The sequence below is a fragment of the Bos indicus x Bos taurus genome, chromosome 11 (genome assembly GCF_003369695.1).
Source record: "Bos indicus x Bos taurus breed Angus x Brahman F1 hybrid chromosome 11, Bos_hybrid_MaternalHap_v2.0, whole genome shotgun sequence".
Classification (NCBI taxonomy): Eukaryota; Metazoa; Chordata; class Mammalia; order Artiodactyla; family Bovidae; genus Bos; species Bos indicus x Bos taurus.
Window position 1 is genome coordinate 49,515,486 of NC_040086.1, and position 11,131 is coordinate 49,526,616.

The 11,131-nt window shown below is 49.8% G+C and overlaps 1 protein-coding gene across 1 annotated transcript in view; it reads right to left on the bottom strand.

The window, feature by feature from the left end:
- The window catches only part of TCF7L1 (transcription factor 7 like 1), a 202,568-nt gene extending 191,712 nt beyond the window's left edge, over positions 1-10,856 (bottom strand). Inside the window, exons 1-3 of the mRNA XM_027555562.1 lie at positions 10,611-10,856; positions 10,465-10,528; positions 10,097-10,224 (exon numbers count right to left, since the gene is read on the bottom strand). Coding sequence (XP_027411363.1) covers positions 10,097-10,224; positions 10,465-10,528; positions 10,611-10,856 — 438 coding nt within the window. The remainder of the gene's footprint in view (positions 1-10,096; positions 10,225-10,464; positions 10,529-10,610) is intronic.
- Positions 10,857-11,131: the final 275 nt, after the last annotated feature.

The window sequence follows — 11,131 nt, forward strand, 5'->3', positions numbered from 1 at the left end:
GAGTATAGTCCCAAACATCAGAAATCACTACTGCCAACAAATCTGGATTCATAAATTGATCAGCTTTTCTTTGCCTTTTCTCTCCCTTGTTGGTTATTTATTTTAAATACATCAGTGTGTGTACACATCAATCCCAAACTGAACTTTTCATACTGCCATTCCTATTTCTTTTGTTTTTCTTCCTTATCATCAGATCCATCTATTTCTTAATCACAGTTACTATCTCGTATTTACATCTCTGCTCTTCCACACAACATACTTTCTATAGACATTCCTACAAATAACGGCCCTGTTTACTTTACAAAGTATATAAGACAATTACCTCACTGATTGGTGCCTTGTAATATGCAAATTCCCAGGAAGGCATAGCTAGGACTTCCGGAGCCTCCCCAACTTCTATTAACCATACTTCTGCAGTTAGTGCTCAGTCATGTCCGACTCTTTGCAACTCCTGGAAGCCCCTTATTACTCTTTCCACCATGCTATTGTTTTCAGAAAGAGACTGCCTAGAAGGTAAATTTGGGAAGCGAATGAAAATGTATCAGATTACCTGATTCCTAATTTTAAACCATCTTACACATGCGTGCACACACACACACACACACAGAAAAGGGGTGGTGATGGGGACTAACACATTGTCTGCAAATCTCTGTGTAAATATTTAGCATTTACTTCTTTCACAGTCAATTTACTCCAAGAATTACAAATGATTGGGGGGGATTTTTAATTTCTAAAGAGCTTGTCTAAAAGCAACCAATTTATAAAATATTTTACAAAATGTACAATAAGAAGATAATATTTGCATACTCGGTTCACCAGAGCTCGGTTTGTTAACCAAACTATGTTGTAATCCAAATCGCAGGGGTAGGAGCCAGCCTGTTCCTCCTGCCTCGTTCCTCGCAAGACACACTTGTGTATTCTTTCAAGCCTCCCTAGGAAAGACAGTCCCTCAACCCTGTTCAGAAAAGTTCATGTCTATGTTAGCAGATAACCACTGTTTTCTCTGAAGGTAACAAGCTAGTGAAGCTCCTGGGGTTGCCCTCTAAAGGTTGCTTAACACCTGTGGAGCATAGACAGTACTAGAGGAAGAATTTGAACCACAGCTGCTCACTCACTTATACAACTATTTATTTGGGAAGCTACCTTCTCAGGTCCAAGTTGGAAAAACCTACCCGCCCTCCACTCAAACTGATAACTCACAGATTCCTGAACAGAGAGACAAAGGTCACCTGCCCTTCTTCCAAGAGGAGGAGGAGCTAGTGGCATCAGGCATGCGTAGAAAGTCCAAGGGTGGAATGGGAAGACCCAGACTTTGCACTCACAACCAATTTCAAATCTTTGTGCTGTCAATGACCAGTTGTGTGACCTTACCAAGATACTTGACCTCTACAAGTCTGTCTGCCCAGCAGCAAAATGGCAATAGCAAGTATTTATTTCTTAGCAGGTCAGAAGCAGTGACAAGTGCTCAAGTTTTAGCAACCGTTGCCAAGTGCTTTCCTGGTGGGTGGGCTGTCAACAGCCTTCAAGAACAGCAACTAAGAACACCCACTTCACCACACATTTGCCATTTAACAGCCTTAGTAAGACAAAACCTTTGTTAATATGGTGGCCAAAAAATGGTGATTGTTTTTAACTATTCATAAATTTAGTAGACATTCAACATTTCTTCTCTGAATTTTTTGTTTACACTTATTTTATATTTATTTTCTTCAACTGAGATGAAAACTTGGAGCTTTGTTCCTCCTTTTGAATGAAACACTGGGTTGACCAAAAAGTTTGTTTGGCTTTTTCTGTATGATATTACAGAAAAACCCAAACGATTTTTTTGGCCAACCCAATAGATTTCTAAGGGGTTTCCCTGGAAGCTCAGTTGGTAAAGAATCCACCTGCAATGCAGGAGACACCAGTTCAATCCCTGGATTGGGAAGATCCCCTGGAGAAGGGACCAGCTACCCATTCCAGTATTCTGGCCTACAGAATTCCATGGACTGTATAATCCATGGGGCTGCAAAAAGTCAGAGCAACTTTCACTGTCAATAGATTTCTAAACTGCTAGCATGGTTTGAAAGTGTGCCTGTGACTTCATTTCCTGTCCTGAGGACTCCAGGTGACTGGGTCTCATCCCTTACTTCTTCCACAAAAACTCATGAAAAGGGCCATATTCAGGGAAACATTTTTATGATTCAATTTTCAAATTTTGAAGTGTATTTCCAAACTAAAAGGTCATTTTCCCCCCTGAAAATCTGTAGGCTATACAAGATCAAACCAGTCAATCCTAAAGGAAATCAACCCTGAATATTCATTGGAAGGACTGATGCTGAAGCTAAAGCTCCAATACTTTGGCTACCTGATGCGAAGAACTGACTCATTGGAAAAGACCCTGATGCTGGGGAAGATTGAAGGCAGAAGGCGATCACAGAGGATGAGATGGTTGGATGGCATCACTGACTCAATGGACATGAGTCTGAACAAACTCGGAGAGACAGTGGAGGACAGGAAAGCCTGGTGTGCTGTAGTCCATAGGGTCACAAAGAGTCAGACATGACTTAGTGACTGAACAATACGCATAATGAAAAGAAAAGGTTTAGGACTCTGAACCTAAAGCCTTTAGAACCTTAAAGGTGCCTGAAAAATTGAGGGAAAACTCAGAGCATGTCAGAAAGAAGTTGCCCAGTACCCCAGAGATGTTCCCTGGGCAGCACACAGAGTACAGAGGAAAAGGCAAGCCCCCTTTACCTTCCCCATGTTCCCTCATTCCCAAATGCCAAGGTTTTGGAAACTGCAATTATTTCATTGCTCCCTTAATCCAATCCAGTTTGGGAGAAGACAATAAAACATGGAACATATAAAAACCTCCTCTAAAAATACATTATTAGATTAGCCAACATGGGGCAATTTTCTACAAGCTTTTATGCGGTCAGTCCTTTCCCATCCCCAATTACTTATCACGTCCCAACATCTGGCCCTGACTGCAAATGAGTTGGGTTTTGGTCCCCCACCTCTATCCCCCATCAAAGTCAGCCAGCTCCAGACAATAAAAAAAGGAAAAATTACCCAAGTGTGTGTCATATCTTTCAATCAATGCACAAACATTTCATTATTAACATGTAGCTAAAAGGTTCCCAACAAGTTTGGCTTTATAACTGGGTACAGAGAAAGGGCCTGTGGTTTGCCTACTGCCAACAAAAACCCCAGCCAACCTGCCCTTGGTTTTTCTGAGAATCTCAAAGCCATCTAGCCAACCAATGCACTCCGTCCTCAATTTCTGCAACTCTACCTCTGCATTTTTCTACATCCTCTTCAACTCTTGGGCTCGCCTGCCAAGTCATGAGGACAACGCCTACTGTTTGGTAGATGCAGCTGCACAGCAGCCTCCATCTATGAGGGAAGAAGACTGCCTTCTTCTCAAAGTTCTCAGTCTCATCTTTTCCTCCTCTTCTCTCCATTCACCCTCCACCCTGCCCTGTACAAACAAGTTCCCCCTCCAGCATCCTGCAAGGATTCTCCACAGCCTGCAGCTCTTCCCCTCTATCTGCCACAGCGCATCTGTCCAGGGTCTGGTTTTCCAACACCATCCAGGTTATGGTAGACCGGAAGTGAAATGTATAGGGTAGAGGGCTGCTCGTGTGTGTGTGTGTGTGTGTGTGTGTGTGTGTGTGTGTGTGTATAGAGTCTGGTGTGGGTTCTGGCTGAGGAATGAGCGATGGCCACATCGCAGGACCAGTCCTGGTGACAGCACCTGGACACCTGACTGAGAAGCCTGAAGCTAGTATCTATCCCTGACTACCGACCTTTTTTTTTTTTTTTTTTTAACTTCTCTATTTTTGGCTGCGCTGGGTCTTCCTTGCTGCACTTGGGCTTTCTCTAGTTTCACCAAGCGGGGCTACTCTCCAGTTGCGGTGCACAGGCTTCTCATGGCAATTGCCTCTCTTGCTGTGCAGCACAGGCTCTAGGTGTACAGGCTTCAGTAGCTGCGGCACAATGGGCTTAGTTGTTCCTTGGTATGTGGAATCTCTCCTGGACTAGGGATCGAACCCATGTCCCTTGCGTCGGCAGGCGGATTCTTAACCACTGGACCCTGGAAGTCCCCTACCTACCGTTCTCATCACCACACGCCTGAATACTGCTCTCTGTGGACACCAGTTACCTCCCCATTAGTGACTTCCTAAAGCTCCTTTTGACTTCTCAGTCCTCTCATCGCCTCTCTCTGTGGCATCTGACCCTGAGGACACACCCCTCCACTCTCTCTGCCCTCCAGCTTCTGTGCCATCACAGCACCTAAGTTCTCCTCCCTTCTTGGCAAGCGCTCCTTTCCATTCTCCCTCAGTGACTTCTCTGCTCTGATATTCCCCTTCCTTTCTTCTCCCGCTCCTTGCATCATCCTATTGCTTCAGTTTCAACTATTCCCTTACTATCCCCTCAAACTCAAGGCGCCGCCAATGAGACTAAGCAGTTCCTCCAAGTGAGAGCCTCTGATAAACTCGTGTGGGCCTTCATTGCTCAAACAGTTCCCGATAAGCATCCGTCCAGCACTGGGGAGGCAAAGATGGCAGAGCAGGGCCCCACCTGCTCCAAGTCACCCCCCAGGTCATCCAGGCTCAGACATTAGCAATTACCTGTGACATCAGCCACCCTCTCCCTCCCTCCCTTTCTCCCTTCCTCCCTCCCTCCTTTCCATCCTTCCATCTACCATCTCTCCAAGCACAAATTCAGGCAACCATGCCAGTCTCCCACATCCTACCCTTCCTTCCCATTCAAATATTCTAAGCCCCTTTCACCTCACCCCTGGACTCCCCTGAGTGTCCCAAGCATTCTAGCTCCTTCCAGGTCCTCTCCCCACGATCACTATTATCCTTCTAAGCACAAGTACAAGTCACACTGCCTCCCAGCAGAACTTTGGATGGTTCTCTGCTGCTGCTGCTGCTAAGTCGCTTCAGTCGTGTCCGACTCTGTGCGACCCCATAGACGGCAGCCTACCAGGCTCCTCCGTCCATGGGATTTTCCAGGCAAGAGTACTGGAGTTGGTTGCCATTTCCTTCTTCGTTGAATGGTTCTCTGCTGCCTCTTAAAGAAGACCAGATTCCTTCGCTGGCTTTCAAGGTCTGACCCTTTATCTTTCCAGACCAATGGAAGAACTTGCATTGCCCAAATGGCCCTGACCTTTCCCTTCCTCCATGCCTGTGCTCTCCCTGTGCTGTCTTCTACCTCAAGACATGGGTGCAGAACTTCCACTTTTCATTCTAACCACCTTACTACTTTTAAGTTTTTTATTATCAACAAGAATTACTTTGTTACAATATTGCTTGTTTTTATCTTTTGGGGTATTTTGGCCAGGAGGCATACGGGATCTTAGCTTCCTAACCAGGGATCAAACCCATGACCTCTGCACTGGACGGTGAAGTCTTAACCACTGGATTACCAGGGAAGTCCCTCAACAAGAACTACTTTGAACTAAAGAATGGTGAGTGACAGGGACCAATTTAAAACAATTTCCTTTACCTGCTTTCCTTGACCATGCCAGCCCAAAACAATTTTTCTACTCTTTTTATTCTTCAAATTTTCCTCTGAACTATCTTGACTCTTAACAAGAACCTTCCTAATGGTCTGTACTAACATTACTTCTTCCTAACTCACTTTTTAAGTCCTTCAGGGCAAAGTTGGTTCTAATTCATCCTAACTCTCACAGCCCCTTAGTCATTGCCCATGATAAGTCCTCAATAAATATCAGATGAAGTCGAGGAGTTACAACCTTATCTTAAGGATGCCAATCTGAATTTCCCCAGCTTAGCCAGTAAAAATGGACTCTAACTTGGAATATAAGTAGGATCTTTGCATAATGCATTTTCCAGTGGATAATCATTTAAATTCCTTTTTTATGCCACAGTTTTTGGGGTAACTCTGCACATCACTGTAAAGCCTGGGACACTTTGCGTCGTAGTGTGTGTGTGTACACACTAACCTACTTTCTCCTCAAGATTCCCTAGAAGTGAGATCAATGAAGAATGAAACCAACCTAAAACTTTCCAAAATTATAACAGAGCAAGCAGGTATTGCCTGTCGGATCCACCCAGTCAAAGAAAAGGGACTGACAAGGTCTGAGTCCCTCCACAGAGTCTGTCACCAACTGTCACCCCAGCAATCTAAGTGCCAAAACTTCAGCAACACAGACAGGGCCCTCGTAAATGCTCATTCCATGTGAAAAGTCCTCATTAAACCCTGAGTTATATTTAGAAAAAAATGGAACAGAAGTTATATTTAGATGAAATGGCTTAAAAGAACTTTCCCAAAAGCAGCATGTTTATACTGATCTTTTACACTGATCTTCCAAAAGAAAAAGTTTGACTGGGCTTTTACATACAACTCCAAAAAAACCCCAGAAAACTTAAGTATACATACACAAAGATTTCTGCTTCGGTTCCTCTGTATCAGATATCAGCAAGACTGCCCATGGGATGCAAAGGACTTAAAAAATGGGCCCACGTTTAGAAGACAGAGGGATTGCATACAGAAATTTGAGTTGTGATGGCCTATATGAATATGTATGAATAACTTGGAGCTTGAGCTGTACAACAGTAGTTCTAAAATTTATAAATAGGACCCCAAACTATCCATTTCCTCAGCGATTCTACCTGCAACCGTTGTTTTCCCAAATGTCATTAGCACTTACACTACGGTCACACTCATAACTCCTATCACTTTGTAGCTTGCTCACTGAACCACACTCCGCTCACTCACTGAACCACCCTCCGCGTTTTCTCTTTGGTTCTGACTTGTCAGACTATTTTTGACATCTGCTTTCTTCTGTGTTGACTTACATTTTCCTAACAAAATTCTAGTCAACAGCACCGAGGTGGTTTAGTAAACTGGTGAAGTCTTTTCATGAATGAATGTATAATTTTGGGTGACTCTTGGAAGGAGTGAAAGGTGGTTTGCGGCAGTTAGTCCTCTTTTCACAGGCCACAGGGTCCCCCGGGGTTCCAGAGGAGAATGAATCATGGCTCAGAGGCTTGGCACACGCCCCAGGTTAAGGGGACCTCTTCTCTAAAGAGGCTCAGGAAGAGGCCACTTCCCAGCCAAGCCGGAGTGGAGGGCAAAGGTAACAGCGCGTGGGGAGGAGACAGCCAGACTGGAGGACTGGCTGGCCCCCAGTTGTCCCAGAAGGAATTTTGCCAGTGGGTGAGGGTGCTGCAGCCCTGCTATTTGCTATTCCTAGGGTCAATTAATACCCTGAAAACACTCCAGCCAAATCTCATTTTTGCCTCTGGTTTGGTATTTCCAAGCAGAAGAGAACTGAGGTCGCCTGGTTTTATACCACTTATAGACCTTAGAGCAGCCAGGCCAGGGTTGTGAAACTTGGAGGTGAAACCAAAAAAGACCAAGGCTGCTAAACCAGAGAACAGGTCATACATTCCAGGCACCACTCCCCCTACCCTTCAGCCACCTGCCTCCCCCTTCTTTCCTCCCAATATCCACCTAAAACATTTTACCAGGCGGGGATCCCCACAGAGGGCCACTTTGTCTGCACCTATAGTTTGCCTGCAGTTAGAATCACATTAATTTCATTAATATAATCATTCAGCAGAAAAACATCATCTCAATCTTAAGAGTCCAGACAATCAAGTGCTTTACTAACAGTCACTGATAGAATCAAATTAGCAGGTTCTACTGAGCTGATATAAATGCAGGAAACTTCAATGAACTCTGTAACCAGGCAGGTCAAAGCCCAATGACAGACACATAAGGGGCACAGAATTGATGGAGGCATTGAACTTACTTCTGAAAGGGCAATTCACCGGGGAGGCAAGATAGAAACAGAAGAGTGAGATGAGACATACCAAGTCTCTTATGAAGGGTAACAGGGAGAGGGTGAGTGTTCCTGGAGGCTGAAAAAGCAGGATGGCAACATGGGCTCAGGCAAGAACAGCTGAAGGGACGAGCAGGAAAAGTAAAAAGCATGCAGAGGGGAAAGTTCAGCTTCCGCCAAGGACTCCAAAAGTCCCATGCAGGTCTGGATACAGACCATGCAGGTAATCAGAAAGCCCCAGGACCAAAAGGAAGCAGCCTTTGGGAGCTCTTAGTAAAAGACCTAAGACGGTGGAAAGAAAGAAGAGTGGTAAAAGATGGTAGCAGGAAGGAGGGGACTGACACAAACAAAGTCTGTCCCACTTGGGCTCTTGGGGGGAGGGGACGAGCAGCATAGGAAGACAGGGAGCTGTCACCATTCTGTCACCAGAAACCCACTCCAGTATTCCTGCCTGGAGAATCCCACGGACAGAGGAGCCTGACGGGCTACAGTCCATGGCAAAGAGTCAGACACGAATGAAGCTACTTATCATGCAGTGAGAAAGGGGGAAGAAAGAGCCAGATCCAGTCAAATAACCAGTGATATGTGGAACATTTCTGGTGACTCTATCTACATCAGGACATGGATCTGGATCGGTGCTGAGTCACAGAAATGCCAAACTCCTTTTCCCAGACATCTAAAGGTAAAAGCAAGAAAAGGGACTGCGGTAGTGTGACCTCATACACAGTTACAGAAACCCTACTAAAACCTTCAGAACTGAATTACATCTGCGGACACCGACGAGAATATGTGAAAACCTAAACAAAGGCTTGTTTCGCTCAACTTTTACTCACACCTTCTTTTTATATGAATGAGAAAAAGCAACAGCCAGATGCCCCGTTTCAGCTCATAGTCGGGACTTGTATTTGGGAGGTCCCAGGATGCTCCAAGGCAGGGCCAAGGATGCAGGGTCTTCCCTGCTTTAAAGGGGAAGCTGTGTGGCCCCACTCCGCTTTCGGTTGGTCAGAATCCTCAGCCTCCACTTTCACGCCTCAGGGGCCTGCCAAGCGACCCCTCTGAACCTCCGCACACGTCTCCGCTCTCCATGGACCGCTGGACCATGACAGCAGGGACGGTCCATTCAGCACCAGCGTTTCCCAGGCAGCCCTTTAATTGTGATCGTCATTGAAGGACAGCTTGAGCATAAAGTGAGTTTGTCCGGCCAGTCTTAAGGAGCCAAACACCTCCCACCCCGAATCAAGCACGAACTGGCAGGCGCTGGGAAACTGGGCAGGAAGCAAAGAGAACCACTGTGCTGTTCGAGGCGCCCAAGCAGCGCGCAAGAGCCTGGCACGCAGTAGGTAGGCGTTCACCTAAGATCTGCCAGCGGACCTAGCACCTGGGCTGGAGGCCCTCGGGTCGGGTGGCAGCTCAGGGCACACACACAAAACCCGGCCAGCTCAAGGGGCTGCAGCCCTCGCGACGCGGGGGGCGGGAGTTAGAGCCTGGGAGGGGGCGAAGGAATCCGCCCTCATTTGCACGTCGTCTGGGGCCCGGTCAATTTGCTTAATCACCGCTTTAAATGCCAGCGCGCAGCACACAAAGCGCGCCCATTAACAGGTTTAAAGTGTCGCAGCGCTCGCTTTAAATGAGAAAAGCCGGCAACAAAGGGGGAAAAAGCCAAGTTCCTCAACTTGAAGAATGCCTCGATTCGCCCTCGAAATCATCTCGGCGAGTTTAAAATCCCAAGCTCTACAGAAAAGTTGAGGCCCCAGCGCGAGGGATGGGGGTGGGGAGGGGGTGTGTGTATGTGTGTGTGTGAATAACCCGCCACGAATACTGGGTTTCTTAGGAACCGACTTCTAGCCGCCCGGAGAAGCTGGAGTCGCGGGGCAGCGTCGCCAACCCACCTCCCCTGGCCCCACTGCCCAACTGCCAGAGAAAGCGGACCGATTTCCAGGAAGAAAGCAAGACCACCTCCCCCCTCCACGCCCCGCTCAACACACACTCCCGCCCAACCGGCACAAATCCAAGTTTTTCTCTAGCGCGAGCAAAGAATTCTGGACACCAAGGAGAACGCCAGAAGTGGACCCCGAAGCGGCTCCCCAGCCAAAGGGGAGAATGTAAGGGAATGTTCCAGGCACTCCCAGCGCAGCCTAACCCTCGACTGCCGGAGTGGTTCAACTCCGTAAGCAAGTTCTGCCCGGGATCCTCCCGGGACGGCCCCATCCCCCACCCCGTCGCCGAGCCCGGGGGCGCATCTCTCGAGCCCCTACCGCCCGCGCGCCCGGGCGCGGCGGGACGAACACTCACCGTGCGCGCTCCTCCGGGAGACAGGGGTCCGTTGGGGAGGTACGGGCTGCTCAGGTCCGGGATCATCAGGAACGGGTAGCCAGGGTAGGGGGGCCCCTTAAAGAACGCGCCGTCCTGGGGCCTTCTCACTGCCGGTAAAACCAAGGCGGGGGTGAGGCCGGGGCCCTCGGGACAGTGCCTCGGTAAGGGGTCCCGGGGTGGGGACCGGGAATCCGAGCGCCCCCCACGCGCGCCCCAGGACGGCTAAGGCCGACGGGGGCGAAGAACAGGGGCACGGCCACCGGGGCGAGGGGGACCGAGGGCGACCCGAGCCGAGGCGCCGAGCGCTGCGGGGCCGGGAGCGGGGGACAGCCCGGACCCGCACGTACCTTCGGCGAAATAGTCCCGTGGCTTCTGGAAAGCGTCCCGGGCGGGCTGCGGGCGCCTCTCCGCCTGCGAAGGAGACACAAAGGCGAGGGCGGGTGAGCGGGCGCCGGGCCGGGGTCCTCGGGGTCGGCCGCGGGGGCTTGCTCACCTCCGAGTCCGAGCTGCTGCTCTGGTTCTCCGACTCGTTGACCAGGGACGACTTGACTTCGTCCAGGTCCCGCTGCGCTGACGCGCTGTCGCTGCTCGGCTCCTGCTCCTCGCCTCCCTCGTCCTGGAAGGGGATCAGCTCGTCGTTGGCCCCGAGGTCGTCCCCTCCGCCGGCTGCCCCGGCGCCCGAGCCGCCGCTGCCGCCTCCCGAGCCGCCGCCGCCGCCGCCGCCGCCGAGCTGGGGCATGGTGGGGCCGCGGGCCGGGGCCGCCGCTCTCCGAGCCCCTCGCCGCCCGCGCCCGGCCCGGCCCGGCGCCCGCCCCTCCCTCCCTCCCTCCCTGCCGTTCGCCGGCCTGCTCCGCTCGCCGCCCCGGCGGCCGCAGCAACAAAGTTTTGACAGGGCGTGGCCCGGAGGGAAGCGGGGCCGGCGCGACCGGACGGGAGCGGGGGCGGCTCGGCTCGGGCCCCTAGGGCAGCGCGGAGCCCGGGGCTCCCTAACTCGCTGCTGCCGCTGCCGCCTGC